A 19,471-nucleotide genomic window follows, 5' to 3' on the forward strand; every position below is an offset into this window, starting at 1 on the left:
GGAACCAAAAAAAAACTTCCTGCGGAAAACCTTCCTAGAACAATGACTGTAACATTCTCAGAATGTTTTTAGAACCAAAAAATGTCTAGCTGGGACCTCTCTTCACCCTCTGTCTGAGACCAAAGCCCAGTCTGCTGTGATTGGTTAGTTGGCCGGTTCTGTTATGATTGATCAATCCTTTAGAGATGTCCCGCCTATCACGTACAATGTGTTGGAGCGCTAGCCAATAGAAGCGCAAGTGTTACATAGTGATATCACTATGTTGCAGATGTAAACAATGGATTCCAATGGGGGTGTTTCAGGCAGGGGGGGAGTGTGTTTGAGAAAAACGCTCTCTGGAGGGCACTTGGGATTTTGGCCTTTGCAGAACATTTACATGCACAAAAACCTATATAACACAGGAAAGGGAAAACCCCCCAAAGCATAATAAAGCCTCTTTAAATGAGTCCCTCAAGGCACACTTAACCAAACTGACATCACCATACAATGTAACAGTGCATCCTTTGTAAAATGCAGGCTAGTTAGCATAGTAACAGTGGCTGTTATTTTAAAGTCAATGTTATTCCATCCAGAAGCAGCGGACAGTAGGCTATAGTGTCTGGGATAGACGGTGGTTTCATTACTTTTACTTCCCATCCTTTAACTTTAATCACACATTTCACTCCATCCTCTTTCATTTGAAGGCCATCTATAAAAGTCATTTGATACACCCTAGTGATAATGTCCCGACTGCCATTACACAGATGGAGGAGGAGATATGTGCTTGCACAGATGTCTGTGGAATGTGAGGAACCAATATCCAGGGATCTGTTAAAGGCCTCATATATCTCTGTACATTGTCTAACCCTGACGGCTCTGGGAGAACAGCTGCTATTGATAAGCTTCACCTAAATGTTTAGACACCTGCTGCTAGGCATATGCGGAAACAGTAAGAAGTGCTAAATTAGAACGCTTCTCTCTGCGGATATCTAGGTTTTGGTATTTTCCAAGAGTGCTCTCTTGGAAACAGAGACAGTGAAATCTTACTAACAATCAATAAAGGCTGCAATTATTTAAACCCGGAAATGAGTTGGCATTTTATCGCTTGTCTCATAGTCAACGTTTTTTTAACGTGTTTTGGTTGGACGCCCAAAAATAACAGTGGTTAACATAACTTTAAGAACAATTTTTAAGTTCTGTTCTACGACATGAATAAGTCACCAAGTGGCATTTCCATGCTAATTAATGAACAAACATTCCGTGAAGGTCTAAAGCGTCATGCCAAACATTAGCCGCCTGCAATTTAGCGGTGGTTATGCCCAGCCGTGTGACCTTGATGTATCTCATTTATAGAAAGACGTTGTAGAAAAAAAGTGGTTGTAAAAGTGGTGATTGAAATGGTCCTGCTGAACAAAACGAGAAACTATCATTAACGTGTATATGCCACAGATCCAATGAGAAAGTCCCATTGGCTTTTAGTCGAAGGAGCCCTTGTGGAGGTAATTTCCTGGTGAGCCTACAAAAATATGTCATCACTTATCACTATATAAACAAATTAACACCAGACTGGAAAGGGAAGCAGTCAAACTATTTTCACATAATCAGTTCTAGCTTTTGACATTGATCTTTAGCCCTCTCACCACAAAGAACATTGATATTGGACAATTCTGCAGAACCCTGAATGACGTTTAATGACCACAACTTCAAATTCATAAACAAATGCTATAAGGCTTTATGCACCACCTAACCCTAACTTCCCAGTAATGTATTACTCGTTCCAAGTCTAGATAAATACAGGAAACATGGGGAGAAAAAGGGAATACGAAATGCAGAAAAGGCCAGCAGAAGGACGTGAACCAGGCAGGCACGTTGACGTTTTTTTGGTACGCACATAATCAGTAGGCCACCGAGTGATTGTTCAGCAGCTGAAATGCATCTCTGAGGTGTAAAGAAACCCTCACCCAAACAGCAACAACATACCAGATGCAGGCTTACAAATCTACCAAAAATGTAGAGGTAAAGTAAGAAAAGGTAACAAAAAGACACAGGTGACAACACTGTTGTGACAACACTTCTCGTCTTTTCAAGCTAAATGTTTTCACACAATACCTTCACTTCTACTAAATTCACCTGCTCTGCTAAGTGAAGCAGCAATTACTTATGTTGACAGACTTTCTTTCAAACACCAGAGGAAGCCATTATTCAATGCCTCTAAAGGTACAACAAGAGCAAAGGTGCTGTTCAGAGAGAGCGGGGGAGAGAGAAAACAGGGCTTAAGATGCAACCAATGCAAATGAGCCCCCTCTTAATTTGCTTGCAAATGGCAAATGATTTTCTATGGCTGACTGACTTATCGGGCTCTGACACGGCGGGGTGTGTTGTTCTGTGTCTTCAACTTGGCACCGCAATCACGGGAAACACACACTCCCATGCTGTACACTTGCACCCTCTACTCGGCACGGCAGCCATTACAGCAGGGGGGGGGGGTGAGGGGGTATGTTGGTGGTGGGGGGACTGCCAAACAAACCCCCCCTGATATAATTAGTTTTCTCCGTTGCACCTAATTAACCTTTGTCTGTGTGGCACACACGCATCTCATTCACAAGCCGAGCGCTTTCATTAGCAGCGTGTTGTGTTTTTAATGCCTTTTACCAGTCATGGTGAGGTAGCTCTTTGTAATCTTCAAACTGCTTCTGTGGCGCAGTTTGAAGCAGTGTACGTATAAGCACAGGAGATGAATTGGGATTTGTTATGATTAGATTCCAAAGGGTCAAGAAAAAAGGGTTTGTGGAGATGTCGTTTCACGCACATCGAAGGGCTGAGCGCTAGAGGGCGGATCAAACGTTACGTACACTTGAATGTCCACCATGATCCTCTTGTCCTCCTCCACATGGATTCCCCAGATACAGTCCTGGCCTTTATCGTAGGCTTCGGGCCAGTTCGGAGACAGCACCACTCCTGCTGAGTCTGTGATCTCGCCGCTACACACAGCTGGAACACGCACGCACACACACACACACACACACACACACACACACACACACACACACACACACACACACACACACACACACACACACACACACACACACACACACACACACACACACACACACACACACACACACACACACACACACACACACACACACACACACACACACACACACACACACACACCAGGGATATTTAGTCAGGCAATGCTGAGGCTACAGCTCATTTAATCAGCACAAATAGAGTAATAGAGCTGGTTGTCAAAAGTGTGGATACAAATCCTATGCTTAAAAAAAGAAAAATCCAATACAGTACCTAAAAGCCAGTAATAACATATCTTTCTTTGACTGACAAAAACTGCAGCATAAGTTATGCATGCTTGTGTGTTTACAGGCCCATTGTAACACCCATTATAGGAAAAGAAACGAAACTGTAATAACAGTGCCAAAATTCATACTGCTGAAATGTCAGTGAGCAAGTGACTAATCCACTGTCTACTCATTCTAAGGTAATCCTGTTCAGGTATTTAATTTACCAAATGAAATTAAAACATATCGCATTGAGCGTTGATGGGATTCTTTAATCCAGGAATAGATATACAGACCTCTGCAGGCAGGCTCGGTCTCGTTCCACTGGGGGTTGTTGGGGTCCATGCATTCGATGGTGACGGACCCCTGTTCCAGAGTATAGCCAGGGTCACAGGCAAACTCAACCACAGCTCCTACTGCCCAACTGTTGTCGCTGCTGGTCAGGTTACCGTACTTAACGAAGGGTTCGTAGCAGTGGCCCGCTGCAAAGGCTGTACAGTGAAAAATGAGCAAAGACGAAGAAATAACTGATGTTTTATCAGAAAGAACTTCAGAAGCTACGCATCCCTATAAGATACATGGCCAAATAAGAGACCATTGTCATCAACACCATTTATTAAAATTACATTTTTGTCATGTCATTTTGTCGTTGGATTTTATCTTTATACATTTTCACTGAAATCATCTTGGATTTGGGAACATTTTGACAATTATCAGATATGTGTGAAAGCCCAGAACAAATGTTATATAATAACAAGTATGTCGAGATGTATTTTTCTAAATGTATAGCTACAGTATGAACATATTGTGTACATATCATTTTCCAATACAATCTTGCAGTTGCTAAAGTGAACATATTTGGATAAGAGTGGTTAAAGTGTAAGCAAAGAACTGTGTGTATAACACCATATATTTGAAGAGCTAATGGAAGAGCTTTTATCAGACGGATTCCTAATACCTGTAAAACTTGTGTAAAAGGATTATCGCTCTAAGGTTGGTGATGTCATTCGGTCCAACATTTTGTTCAAGAATGGTTGACACAAAATGTGGTTCTGGCATTCATGGCTGCCAGAGGTTGAATTGTAGGTGAATGTCTACACTATCCACACTATACACTATCTTACTATCTAATTTAGTGGGAATGCTGATACAGCATTCCAACTACTACGCACACATTTTTTATACTTATTTTTATTCCGCCGGGTTTTTTTGTCTCTTCTGCTCCCACATTCCACATCACAGAAACTCTGTTCAAACATCAAAACGTTAAGCTCGAAAATATAAAACTATTTATTTTTCTCTCTATGAACCCTCCAGGGCTCCGTACCAAACCCTACAATCCTGAGACATACTTGTCCATGAAAAACGTAGGAAAACCTCTCCTAGGTTGGAGAATAAAACAAATTAAGCAAAATAATTAGACAAAATGCCTCTTGAGGGCATCAAGTGACAACAACTTTCAACATGTCTCCATTAAGGCCCATTGTAAATTCAGCCTGATCTTTCCTCGCAGCAGCAGCCGCACACCTTTAGTTAATCTGCCAAAAAGGCCACACTATTGACCCGAAAGTACACAAAAGCAGACTGAGACGCTCGTCAGGGTCCTGAGATGCTTCACGCGTTGAAATGTCACCGATATCCATACTTGCCAACCCTCACGATTTTCGCAGGAGACTCCCGATTTCATTGCCCTCTCCCGGTTTTCTCCCGGTTTCCTCCCGGGGTCATATTTCTCCCGCATTTCTCCCGATTTCTGACAAAATCTGATTTACACACGACTGTTTCCCCTCAGACTTTAATACAGCTACACCATTGTTTGGTTTCCATGGTAACGCGTCTCTTTAGTAGCGCGCAACTCAAAGTCTGAGAGGGTGAGGCAGATAGTCACAGTAAACAGGACAAGAATCGACAACTACTCTACTCTCTGCTCACTCCTTTCCTGTAAAATACAGGTCCAGCCCACACATATGCTCCATCAAGGATGGTGCTACAGGCTGCAAGGCAGTGCACTTACAACTACAATAAGCATGTTAATGTTCATCTAACAGCTCCGGCGATCCACTAGCACCGCCCCCCCGCCCCATTTTTTCCATTTTGCATTTTGAAATGCTCCCGATTTCTGAGGACTCAACTCAAGGTTGGCAAGTATGCCGATATCTGCTACGGTTCTTCAACAAAACGTTCACATGTAAGAGGTTTATCTCTCATTCAGAACAATTTAAAGGCTCTTTTCTCACTGATTACTGCACATCAACACGGTAACCTTTGATCTCTGGACACACACACAGGTGTTTGATAACGTCGTTACCTCAAACACAAAAACCTGTGTGATGATGTCATAACTCCAACTGAGATGCTCAGAACGCCACCAAACATCACATGTTGGTTAAAACTGTGACCCTGAACAGCTCTACGTCAGATCCGATGTTACATAATGTGGTGTTACCATGGCAACGCATCCCTTGCCATAAAACACGATGTCGCTGTAACTCCAATGGACACGGTCCGATCGTCCCCCAATCTTCACCTGTATATCGGTCCATGGCTCAACAGCTCCACGCCAAATCTGAGATCTCACCATATGCCGTTTCCATGGAAACGCATCCCTCGCCAAAAGAAAAAACGATGTCGTCCTAACTCCTATGCAAATGGTCAAAACAGCACGGTTGAAACACGGTTTTCTCATAACTTCAGTGAAAATGCTCCAAACGGCCCAAAGCGTTATTGGTAACGATGCAGCCATCAACACATCTAAGCGTATTATAGGGTGTCATCAAATACAGTTGGCATGGCGACAGATCATTCGCCATCAAGTTAGTGCAAAAGTTTGCAGTTCAAATATTCTGCTGCTTTTCCAAGCCTTTTTACTTTCTTTTCTTCTCTTATCACACATTCAAGCCCCCAGTGTTCATGTATCATTTCAATCTAAATTCTTCACTTTCTTCTTACACACTACGTTTCATTATAGCAGTTTAGCGTCAGCTTTTTAGCATAAAGCATTCCCACTAGCAATTTCTTCAGGAATGCCATTCTCTAGTGGAATGTGTTCTTCTGTAAATTGTAATGATTACTATATACTATGTGCATGCTTTTGAATATAATCATGTTATATACAGTCTGATTCTGATGTCAGCATTCAAACATATTAAACGAAGAAGGTAAACATGAACTGTTTACCTTCAACATTTTAACATAGTCTGATGAGCATATTAGCAGGCATGTTAACATGCTGATGTTAGGATGATGTTACCCCAACTGCTAGAATTGTAGTCATACCATTTAAATAGCCTAAAACAAAATGTTTTTTTCATATTTGTAGAAATTTGTCATCAGGGAAAATAAGGATGTCTTGTGTGCAATAGCTACATATGGAAATATAGGATTGTGTGCAATCTTTCATAAACTAAAATAAAGAAAACACTTGAGTGGCATTTAGAAATGGCTAGATGAATATTCATGAATGCTGATGGCCGCTCACCAGGGTGGGAATGGTTGGTCAGGATAAAGGAGAAAGCATTACATCTGTTGGAGGCTAACTGAGCATTATGTGCTGTTAATGGCCATAATGAGGTCCTTTGCTCTCTTTAGACTTAATCCCATTTGTGGCAGTCAAGCCGAGGCCTAAACAGATTACACTGATTGTATTTAGTGGTCCTCACAGAGCAGAGAGAAGCTATTGATCTGATGGTTAGTGCTAAGACAAATGTGAGGGCAAAAGATAAGAGAAACTAAGATACATCTCACCCTAGCTATTAGATGAAACTTCGTCAAAATAAATTGTATGAAATCTAACGTATATGCACATGCACGTAGATGCTGAAAATATATTGTGTGCCCCTGAAAGCCTGATTATTTTTATTTCAAAGCAGAGAAGATTTAGTACTACTTACTCAGTTAAATGGATACAAAAGCAACCGATAAAAAAGAAAAATACAAAATAAAACGCATCAAAATGCACCCAATAATTTGTGTATTGCGAAAGCTGAAATAAAAGCAGCAATGGAAGTGAATAATTAGTTTTGATTAACTCGATTTAGAAATGGGATTTTTGTCCCCTCTCCTGCATCAAATTTATCTGAGGAGACATTAAGGTATAAAGCGAGCTATGTTTTATGACATCAGTCCATCAAAAAGCTTCACCCAGGCTTCTTTAAATGTCTCTAGAATTATTGGATGGATTGTTTGAGTGTTTTAGAATAGTTCTTTGTTATTTTGGTGAGATTATTACAGGATGCAGTTAACCCTCTGGAATCTAAGGTTATTTTCTCGATTTTTAGATGTTTCCTTAAATCACCTTTTAAATGTACTTCTTATAACATGGCACCCCAAGTGTTACATATGAAAAATGTTCAGGACAATCTCTGGTCTTGCTATAAATGCAAATGACTCACCCTAGAGCACTGTTTGATGAGATAAGTAGCCCTAAAGCTAAACATTGGACATCCGATTTTCGGAAAATTGTCGAAACTCTTGTGAAAACACAAATTTACTCATGTCATCCAATTTGTTTTGGTGTTTTAGATTCGGTTGTCTTAGGATCACAAAAGTAGTGAAATATTTGAATTACACTGTATATAAATGTGTAATTCATGTTTAAAATGAAACAAATGAAATTCAAATTTTGAATAAAATAGGTGTTTATCACTCTACTTTCACCACAGGGACTGAGATACATTAGGACTGAATAATGACTTCATATTACATACTAAGGTTCATGTGATGTGTACAAATAAAAATTGAGCATTCAAACTTTTTTTTTCAAACAACAATTTATTATAAATATGTTTTTTTCAACCAACTATTCATATAAATATAAGAAACTGGAAAATCTCTCTATTTACAATATTATTTGTTCTTGATGGGGAGGTCCTTAGCGATTTCTTGAGTGTCCATTGGTCGTTTCAGACCATCATGGCTGCCGACCGAGAGTTCCTTGACGGACACACAAATCGAGCGATCCCACACAGTGTAACGCAGAGTCAAGCTGGGGACTTCGGGTGGCAGTACGCCGTGAAGTTGTTTGCGCCAATTATTAAGTAAGTACATCTGCTTTCTTAATACTACTGGTTTATTTACTCTGCCTTTATTATAGCACTCAGATTGAGCTTTCTAGTTCTTCCGTTGTTTCCTGAGGCCCAGATGTTTTTTGCAATAGCGCCAATGACAATAATAGCACCAGAGGACCAACAGTTGTTGGAAAGTTGACTGTTTCTGCTTACACTATTTACAAGTTTTTATGAATTAATACTTTGTGATAGGGTGTGCTGTCACGTTTTTTTCCATATTCATACAATTAGTGAAGCAAGAGCCCCACATGGCGTTAGCATGACATTAGCATAGCATGGTAACAGAGCGGTGGTACTTACCTTGGTATCGGATGGCGATGCCAGTAGATGTGCCTGTAGCGTCTGTTATTAGCTCAACGAAGAGAGACCTGGATGTGCTGAGGAGACCTTCATTGGGAAGATACTCCACCTGATATGAATCATACAGGGCAGCTGCATCTATGCTGTTACCATTTTTGATCAGCAGCCTAGAAGAAAGGGAATCAAGAATAATTTAGCAGGTTCATTGCAGCAATGGGCTACTTTGGAATTTATAGGACCTCAACTCATTTTGGTGGTTCAACCCCATGCATACAGAGGCAATACTTTATACTAAGGTTGCACACATACATAGATTTTGATTAAAAACTGCTTAAATGTTCCAGGTCCAACAAACTACAGTACACTACGTGCTCAGCACTAACTTAGTGAATAATACTTGAAAACCTGTAGCATTTAGAAGCTAAAGAGGAGGATAAAACCAAGCAAAAAGTGAAGTAAATTCTGGACATTTTTTCAACAAACCGAAATACAGCTATGATTAAATAATAGGTTACTTAATTTCTGCTATGTGTAAATAGGCAACTGTTGGCAAACATGATCACTATGCTAACTAGTTTCTCAGACATTGTGTTATGAGCCACTTACTCTTCCCTTTAAGTCTATTCTGTAGTTGAAACTGTTTTGTAAAAACAACCATCAGTACTTACAGTCATTTGGCAAAATGGATACACACTCTCCATTAATTACAGTAACATTTAAACTAAATCGATTCAGTATATTTAAAAAAAAAAAAGAAGAAGCTATACATCTTGGTTTGCTTCTTGCTTCACTCAAGTTAACCACTCATTATGCTGGTTATTTACATAGTGTGACTATAAGACTAACAGTGACAGAAAGCATCCTCAAATAATGACTCATATATTCTTACATATTATCTAAACATCTTCAATTCGAAGTTAATTGCAATAATCTCTCAATGCTCAGGAGATCTGCCTGCACACATATACAGTAAGAATGGTACAACAGATCAAAGTTTAGGTAGGAAGTTAGTGTGTTGACATATAACTGAGTTTGACAAATATTTTTTCCATTTACTTCACCTTCACGTAAGTAAGTGGTGGGAGCTGATGGAAGCACTGAAAATGGTGCTTATAATGTTAGGATTGCGGAAAGATGACCAAAACCATAGAAGACTATGAAACTGCCTAAAACAAACACAACTATAAAACACACTTCATTCAAATTGTATAGAAACAAAAGAAAAACTGTGACCCAGCTGACAGTCATGATGTTTTGTCACCTGCAGATGGGGGGTCTATTTAGCAGTAAGACTCAGTGTTCATATGCTGCAAGCCACAGCCCCCCCACCCGTGGTTCTGTTCCTGCATGGCCCCCCATGGTGGACTGCATTGATCTCTGCCTGCTCTGCCTTTGATGACTTAAATTATGCTTCTCAGGTAGTGAGAAGAGAACAGAGCACAGCAGAGCCTTGATGTCAAAATAAAATCTATATTTACATTTATTCTTTATGTCTCCATTCACCCTGACTGAGCAAATCTGACGGAAGAAAGTAATTTCCTTTTGGTTTACTGCTCTGGTTCCTCCACAAAAAAAAAGTGATGCAATAAAGAGTGTAACAGAGGATATTTTATTCTTGCTTAGTTATCCATTAGTAAAATGATCTGCTATTCCCCTGAAAAGACCCATACAGCCATTGTATTATCTCAACACCTACAAAATATGTAGAGAATCATCAGAAAATGTTATCAATTAAATATTAAATGTTTCCTACCTTCTGAAAAGCCATTGTTTTCTATATATTCTATTTCTATTAGATTTTTAGTCAAATTGTTTTTTTAGTGCATCAGACACATGCTGATGATTTCAGCGTTTTTTAATGATTTATATTTGATTACGTTTAGAATATTCATTATACATTTTGAAGTTGTTTGTATAAAATGACCAAAAAAGAAAATGTATATATTGCTAAGAAACTCTAGAGATGTCAACAGAATTGTTAAACTTGTGCATGCCTAATCGTTATCCTCTTCACATCACCCCTTCTTTCAGTTTTTTAGGTTCCTCCGAGCTGTCTAGACGTCTCTTTGTGTCTATGAGGGACGGAGTCTTAAGAAACCTGTGGCAGTTATAGATTAGTGCAGTTATAAAGTAGTGCAGTGATGGCATATTTTTGTAGGGCAACCCGGAAGTTAGCATCACTATAGCTCCCTAGACGAAAAACATTTTTGGAATATTGTAGAAAAAAACGTATGTGTGAAATACACAATTATGATACTTTGACAATTTGTTCAAAAGGATAATCTCCACATATTGACACTGCTTTTATACAAGTTGAAGCATAAATGCAATTTAGCTAAAAAGCTTTTTTTTTTACAAATTGTAATGTCCACTGAGACAAATGTAAAATGTGTGATATTGGGCTATATAAATACACTCTGATTGATTGATTACATTTCACCAAGGTGTTTGGCATGATTACGTTTAGACGTTTAATTTAGTCACCTTTTAGCAACTGACATTTGTAAGACACGTTAAAGCTTCAGATATCAACAGTTTACTGACCTATTTTATGTTGTAGCACAAACATGAATATCTCCTGAGCTTATATTAACCACAAACCTTATTTCAGGCATCTATCAAAAAACACGTTTTTAAAAAAAGGGTTGACATCGAGACGAGGGAGTGCAAAAATGCAGACTCATTTATAGTTAAGGACTCATTCCTGCACCACTCTATTGGCTGGTTTGCAATATCACTCAGTTTAATCAGCTAATTTCCCCCCTGCGGCGCTTCCTACCAGTCCTCCGTAATGAGAGCCCCATGCTGTTAAAATAACAGTCAGTGCTATTAGCCCCACAGACAGCCAGTTGTTACCCTGCAGAGTCCTCAGAAACGAGGTTCTTACAGGGACAAAGCACAGGGTACAGGAGAAAAGGCCTGATTAAACACAAAGTAAGTGAAGGAACATACAGCAGTAAAGAGTAGGCTAATACATCAGTTGACTGCAGAAACCATGAGACAATACACTGGCTTATAGCGTCTGACATTATCAAATGTCATCCATGTAGACAGTTTCATGCTTAATGAGAAATAAATAGATTCAGAATGTATGCATCTGCAGTACATTTTGAGCATCATGTCAAACTAAATTCCTTCACTGTAGAAAATATATCAAGAAAAGTCTCACTGGGAAAAATGCAATACATTCCAAAAACTACAGAATTGACCAAAAAAACTGAAATAACAGTATAGACTATCCGGATTACGTATTTGAAAACGTATTGAAACATTTCAAATCTATCATTGTTAATATCCAATCCATCCTCACTGTCTTTGCTGATGCATCGCTGAGTTTCTTGGTGCGTTATCCCCACTCATTACATGGCTTAGTTGAATACTCAATTCTGATTGGTCAATTCAGAACATGTGACACGTTGTTAGTCCAGTAGTATAGACCGCTGTCAAGGATTTATTGGCCGTTGTTAAGGAGGCTCACATCTGCATAAAGAATTCCAGTCGATTTTACTTTATACAGTTTGGCTGGAAAGCAAACTGCATGCAGTTTGCTTTTCAAACTGTTTTCTTGTCTTTAGTTTTCCGTTGTCTCCCGTCTGAGAGCAACATGGAGGATTTTAATATTCATTTTAATATATTTGGAGAGCACAGGATGAATGGTTATTGGCTGATGTGTCCCCAGTGAAGAAAATAAAAAGAAAAGAGGGACAAGAAAACAGCGGAGAAGTAAGAGAGGCAAAAAGACGGACCACATTATGGGCTATGAAACTATTTAAAGACTAAATGATCAGCTACGGGGCAGAAACCATCAACACGGTGCTGCGGTCCTTTTCACGTAATGGTCCAGACATCAAACGGCAAAACATATTCAGTTGCCAGTTACTTTGGCATTAGGGCAGGAATATCTAGATACTTTCCAAGGTTTGACATAATAAAGCAAGCAACGATGTTTTCAAATCTGTAATCAAAAGCTCCGCCAAAAACGCTATTGAAGCAGTTCCTGCCGTTGCTACGTAGTTCAAACGGTAACAACGGACTATTTTTCTTAGCGGATGCATGTCATTTTAAATCAATAAAACGACTTTGTAAATTACGGAGCCCCCTAGGGGACATGGAGAAGGAAAAAGATTTGATTTGAAAAAAATAATAAAAAATAATAATGTTTCGCGAGATCTCGCAAAACCCCTTTGCGAGATCTCGCAATACTTTTGCGAGATCTCGCAAAACCCCGTTGCAGTTTGTAGACGGTCCCTAAGCACTCCTCTCCCTCCTCAAGCTGCAGATTGTGACCAATTCTTGATGTTTAGCTCGGATGATGGCGTGTATCGAACTGTTCTGATAAAAACGACTCGTTGTCTATCTTGCTATGATTGTAAAGTCATGCTGTTTGTATTTTTACAACGTTATGTTCATGAGTTATTGATCCGCGAAATTGGAATCTGTCAATAACTCAGCTCAGAGGGACGTGCATGTCCCCTCGCTCTGAGTGTTCTCTTGAGGTGTCTTCACTTATGTGAAACCATTTATATACTGTATACAGTCTACAGTATGTGTGAAACCCGCGCCTATTGCCAAGCACTGATGTTATATCTTTATATTTAAGGCCAAGCTCAAAGTAAAATCAATGAACCGCTCCATTGTTGTGGTTTTCTGTGTTGCCGTAGCAGCCGAACTGACCAGGAAGTACATTGAGCTAAATGAAAAGTATTTTGAGATCTCGCAAAAGTATTGCGAGATCTCGCAAAGGGGTTTTGCGAGATCTCGCAAAACATTATCATTTTTTTTTTCTTCTCCATGTCCCCTAGGGGGCTCCGTAGTAAATCAATAATATTATTTTTTAAATTAATAAAAACATTTTCTAAATCAATAAAAGCATTTAAATTAATATTGGGATTCATGTTGTTACTTTGTTGAGAACGTGGCCTTGCAATAAGCGGGATAATGTGCTTCATGGAGCACCTCCGCTTCGCGTCGGGCTCCTGATCAACCTGTCGGGTGTTCTTTTACCCATAATGACCGCCTCGCTGCACATTATCCCTTACATGTCTATCAGTAGATATTGTGATTTATGCAGGGTAATATATTTTATTGTAATGCCTTGGTAAGACTGTTGCTTAAGCAAAGCGTTATCATCGGCTCTTCAAATGTTCCTCTGTTATATATAAAACAGATTGTGAGCTGTCCTTACCATCAACATCATAGAAGTATATTTTTATTTTACTATAAAATTCTCTCTACTGCGTCCTCTGATATGGCATTAAGCCCATTTATTTATATTTTCAATGCAAACCACTTAAAACTTCTCTTTCCCTTTCACTAAATCTTTTGAACATGAAACCAGTGAAAGCTGAAATAATGTAATATTTTCACAGGCTATGGTTGCCTGGCGACAGGTCTACATGACCTAAGTTGAAAGAGGATTAATGCATTGTTTATAACGTACAACCATCCTCAGGCCATAGCTGAATGTCCTTCTTACCGATCATCATCCTCAGCCAGCGCCACCTTCTCGAAGTGGACATGAAGCCTGTGGCCCTCGGGGGCCTCCAGCAGCCAGTGGCAGGTCAGGTTGTTGCTGTAGTTGCTGGGAAAACCTGGAGAGATGATCCGACCAACTGTGACGTTTTTGATCAAACCACCACAGGCAGCTAAGAAACAGAGGAATTTGGAAATTAAATAAAAACAGCAATTGATTCAAAATACTGTAACGTTCGACAAAGGGAGTCGGAAACAGGCTTCCAGTGATTGGGTTTAATAACTTCTTTGTTCGCTTACGGTTATAGTATACAGCTCAGGTTACAGGTTCATCATTACTCTCTACTCCACTCCCTAACCAACACATTCTCACTCCATAAACGTCCAGGAGCGACGCTTGGTCAGGGTCCCAAGGCGTGCAGTTGGGACGCTCCTAGGCTCCTTCAGCTTCATAAAGGGACGCAAATAGCTTTCAACTGATTGCAATGTATTCCCATCTGCGGCGGGATTTGACGCTGATGGAAGCACGGCATTCATTTGTGTCGGCTGCCCTTAAAGGCAATGTGAGCGTCCATTCCCATTAGATAAAAGAGAATTGTACACCAGGAAGTAAGTATTCTCCTTACTGTCAATTGATTTGACAGTGATATCTCCACTACTCATCAACTAAAAAACACCAGATTATCCTTGTTGATTAAACGACATTGATAGGTTTTGTGAACATTTTCTTGTTGCCCCAGCTGGTCGAAACCTCTTTTAGCATAAACAAAGGCTACATTAATGTATTAAATCGATGTTAATCCAGGTGGATGTGGAATTAACGGACGTGACGTTGTGTGATTGCGTTGCCAGGCAACAGCTTTGGTTCATGTTCATTTACAAACTCTTCAACTACAACCATAGTTATATTTAAAAACATGTTAGAAGGCCTCACGAAATACTTTAATGTAAATTAAAATTGGAATGTGTGTACAACAAAATACATCCTTTTTTTTTTTTTTTTTACAAGTCTTTTTATTTCATTATAGTGTACAATAATCGATGCCATTTCATATATTGTAATATCACAGTACACTCACTACACTCCCCCCTCCCTCCCTCCACCCGCACATGCCCACACTGACGAAACCAAAAACATTTATTAAAAAAAAAAAAAATGCTTCTCAATATAACTTAAACAACAGAGCGATGAAAAATGAAAATAAACATAAAACGAAAAAAAATAAAAATAATAATAATAAGCCCACATCAAAGTAAAACAAACAAATAATTATACAATTAATTATACAATACAGCAACAATATAGACAATGACAACACAACTAGTATTTCCGGCCGTCAGGAAAAATAGCCACAGAATGCACCATTCCATCACTGGTCATATCTCAGATATATTTTCCAAATATGAAAACAATGGCAACCACAGAGCTTGAAAGATAAGTCCATGATTATATTTTTCCAAAGTCATTTTCTCCAGAGGTAAAAAATGTGTTATCTGATCAATGAAAAGTTTAAATGTTGGAGGACGTTCATTCTTCCAGAGTAAAAGTATACATTTCTTGGCAAAATATGTTATTGTGATTAGTATTCTATAATGTTTGGGGTTCAGTTTAAAGTTTGGCATATCATTTAACAGGAAAAAACATGGATTTTGGCTCATTTCGATGCCTAAAACAGCTTTTGTGAGCGCATGAATCGAATCCCAGAAATGTTTCAAGAGATCACAGTCCCAAAACAGACGCATAAATGTTCCTTCTTTTACTTTACATCTCGGACATTTTGGAGAGTTTTCTTTGGAAATGTTATGCATCTTTATGGGTGTGAGGTAAAATTTGTTGAGAAATGTAAAGTTTGCTTCTTTGATTTTATTGCTTGTGAATGGAAAATGTGTTCTTTCACAGATATTCAGCCATGTAGTTTCATCTATCTGTATTCCTAAGTCCTTTTCCCAGATCTTTTTTGAGGTTGGAAAGGATGACTGAGCTCTTTTAGAAAAAACTGCATTAAATTCTCTAATTTGACCTTTGATTGTGCTCGATGACATCAATATCTCCTCCTCTTCCAACAATCCCGATCTCAATTTATTGCTTTTAATAATTGATTGGATCACGTTCCTAATTTGCAGGTATCTGAAAAAAATCCTTATTTGAAATGTCATATTCTGCTCTTAAATCATTCAATGATTTCAATGTTATGTCTTTGTGAAACAAATGTTTCAATTGCTTTATACCTGATTTCGTCCATTTGTTTATATTGATTGACAACAAATATTTGCTAAGATCAGGATTGTTCAAAATAGGAGAAAAGATTGAAATACCTGAGTTAACATGAACTTTTTTTGTACAGTCCCTCCAGGCTAAAAGTGTATGGACCACTGTAAAACATTTGGCCATATTTTTCACCTTATTGAAGTCTTTAACAAATATAAGAGTTTCCACTGGCAGCGGGTCAAAGACACTGGCTTCTATCTGAACCCATAGTGAATCCTTTCTTCCCAGAAACCAAGATAGTACATTTCTTAATTGAGCTGACCAGAAGTAGTGTTGAAAGTTGGGAAGACCAAGACCCCCATGGTTTCTGGTTTCCTAAGAGTAATTAACTTGATTCTTGTTTTTTTATTACACCAGATATATTTTTGAGATGTGTCTATTGAGAGATTTAAAATAATCAGCGGATAAATAGCATGGTAACATTTGAAAAAGAAAAATACATCTCGGTAGAATATTCATTTTTATGACATTGATTCTTCCTAGCAGTGATATTGGTAATGTGGACCATTTGGATAAATCTTGTTTGATTTTGTCAATGAGCGGATTGTAATTCTCTTTAAACAGATTATCCAGGTGTGGTGTTATATTTATTCCTAAGTATTTAAAGCCACCTGGTGACAAATTAAAAGAACAAGACTTTTCCAGATTTGCTGTTGGCGTCATATGTAAGAAACAAGCATTCGATTTCTTAAAATTAATTTTATATCCTGATTATCTTCCAAATTGCTCTATCGTGTCGAGCAGATGTGGTACTGAATTTTCTGGGTCTGTTAAGTAAAGAATGATATCGTCAGCATTCAGAGACATTTTGTGTTCATCGTTAATCTTCACTCCTTTAATACTTATGTTGTCTCGCACACATGACGCCAGTGGTTCAATTACAATTGCAAAAAGCAAAGGTGACAGTGGACATCCCTGTCTTGTCCCCCTTGTTAGTGAAAAAAAATCTGAGGAACTGCAGTTAGTGATAACCGCTGCTTTAGGATTTTTATAAATTGATTTGACCCACTCTATGAATCAAGAGCCCATATTTAATCTGTTCAAGATAGCAAAAAGAAAATTCCACTCAACCCTGTCAAAAGCCTTCTTGGCATCTAAAGAAAGAAGCAGAGATGGCTTCTGACAGGTGTCCAAATGGTTTATAATATTCAAAAGTCTCCTTATATTATCAGAAGAATATCTGCCCTTGACAAAACCTGTTTGATCAGGACTAATTTGTTTAGGTAAAATAATTTCCAATCGTTTTGCTAATAATTTGGTGATAATCTTATAATCATGATCTAAGAGGCTTATAGGCCTAAATGAAGAACAATTCAAGGGGTCTTTCCCATCTTTATGTAGTACAGTAATATATGCAAGATTCATTGATTGAGGAAGTGTTCTGTTGTGAGAGAAGTTGTTAACCATTGACATAAATATAGGTTGAAGTTCAGTCCAAAACTCTTTATAAAATTCTGCCGAGAAGCCATCTGGCCCTGGGCTTTTATTTATAGGCATAGATTTAATTGCAGCCAAAACTTCTACTTCTGTAATTGATGAGTTTAGATACTCTTGATCTAAATCAGATAATGTAGGTAAATTAATGTTATGGAGATAATTGTCCAGTTCATCTTGTGAGTAATCACATTGAGATTTGTATAATTTGTTATAAAATTCATAAAAAGTCTGGTTAATCTGTTTTGGGTGGTAGGTTATCTTGTCGTCTTTCAGACGAATTGCCTTTATAGCCCTTTCTGCTTGCTCCTTCTTTAATTGATAGGCAAGTAGTTTACTTGGTTTATTGCCGAATTCATAATTATTTTGTCTGATAAGATTCATTTGTGTTATGATTTCATTTGTTAAGTCAATATTTAATTTAGCTCTGGCTGTGTTTAATTGTTTCCAGTTTTCATCTGTTGATGCGGATTTATGAAGTACTTCGCATCTGTTTACTTCTCTTTCAAGTTCTTGTCTGAGCTTAACATTTTCACGTTTTTTAAAAGATGTGTATGAGATAATAAGTCCTCTTAAAGTAGCTTTCACAGCTTCCCAAATAATATTCGGATCTATAGAGGGGTCATTGTTTTCTTTTATATAGTACCTTATCCACATTCGCATTTTTAATTTGAATTTTTCGTCTCTAAGTAAGGAGTTATCAAATTTCCAGCGCCTGGATACAAATTCTCCACTCTCCAAGTGAATAGGTAGATGAACTCTTGCACGATCTGAAATATTAATGGAATCAATTTTACATTATTTTACCCTATGCATGTATTTTGAGGGAATAAAAAAATAATCTATTCTAGAATAAGAGTTGTGGACATTTGAAAAGAAAGTGTAATCTTTGACATCTTGATTTAATTGACGCCATACGTCAATAAGGCCACATTCTGCACAAAGCCCCTGAAGGACCTTTGAGGATTTAAGATTGTGGCTCTTGGACTGGTTAGTTTTATCTAATGTAGGGTTAAGAGTGCAGTTAAAATCGCCGCCCATTAGTCCTAATCCTTTGCAGTTTTCATTGAAGAGCAGCACCATGTCAGACATGAACATTGGTTCATCTATATTGGGAGCATAGATATTTAAAAAGGTGATTGGGGTTCCAAAAATAGTACCAACAACCAAAACAAACCTACCATTTGGGTCCGTAACTAATTTTTCTAATTCAAATGGGCAAGTTTTGTTTATCACAATAGCTGTCCCTCTACTATGGGTTTTATATGATGAGAAATACACCTGACCTATCCAATCTCTTTTCAATTTAAGATGTTCAGTATCTGAGAGAAAGGTTTATTGTAAGAAGACCACATCAGCTTTGTCTTTTTTAAGAAGAGATAGTACTTTATTCCTTTTTATGGGATTTCCCAAGCCTTTAATATTCCAATAATAGATTTTCATGTTTTGCATGCTGACTGCTGCATATCTGTGGGATTATATTTAATATGTTGTATATTTTGGCCCCATACACAAAACGGATTGTCACTGCTTTTATTATTTAACATTATAACTAATGTAACACAAACGCAAAACACAAAAAGAAAACAATATAACATCCCACCCAAACCAGGGTCTTCTGACCCTGGCAATTCATCTACCCAATTTAT

At 38.2% G+C, this 19,471-nt stretch overlaps 1 protein-coding gene across 1 annotated transcript in view; it reads right to left on the reverse strand.

Annotated features, from left to right (window-relative positions):
* LOC307034871 (seizure protein 6 homolog) overlaps window positions 1-19,471 on the reverse strand; it is a 361,762-nt gene that overhangs the window by 68,530 nt on the left and 273,761 nt on the right. Inside the window, exons 6-9 of the mRNA XM_079673797.1 lie at window positions 14,124-14,292; window positions 8,648-8,814; window positions 3,578-3,772; window positions 2,832-2,970 (exon numbers count right to left, since the gene is read on the reverse strand). Coding sequence (XP_079529923.1) covers window positions 2,832-2,970; window positions 3,578-3,772; window positions 8,648-8,814; window positions 14,124-14,292 — 670 coding nt within the window. The remainder of the gene's footprint in view (window positions 1-2,831; window positions 2,971-3,577; window positions 3,773-8,647; window positions 8,815-14,123; window positions 14,293-19,471) is intronic.

The sequence above is a fragment of the Notothenia rossii genome, assembly GCF_949606895.1.
Source record: "Notothenia rossii genome assembly, chromosome: 4".
In the NCBI taxonomy this organism is placed as follows: Eukaryota; Metazoa; Chordata; class Actinopteri; order Perciformes; family Nototheniidae; genus Notothenia; species Notothenia rossii.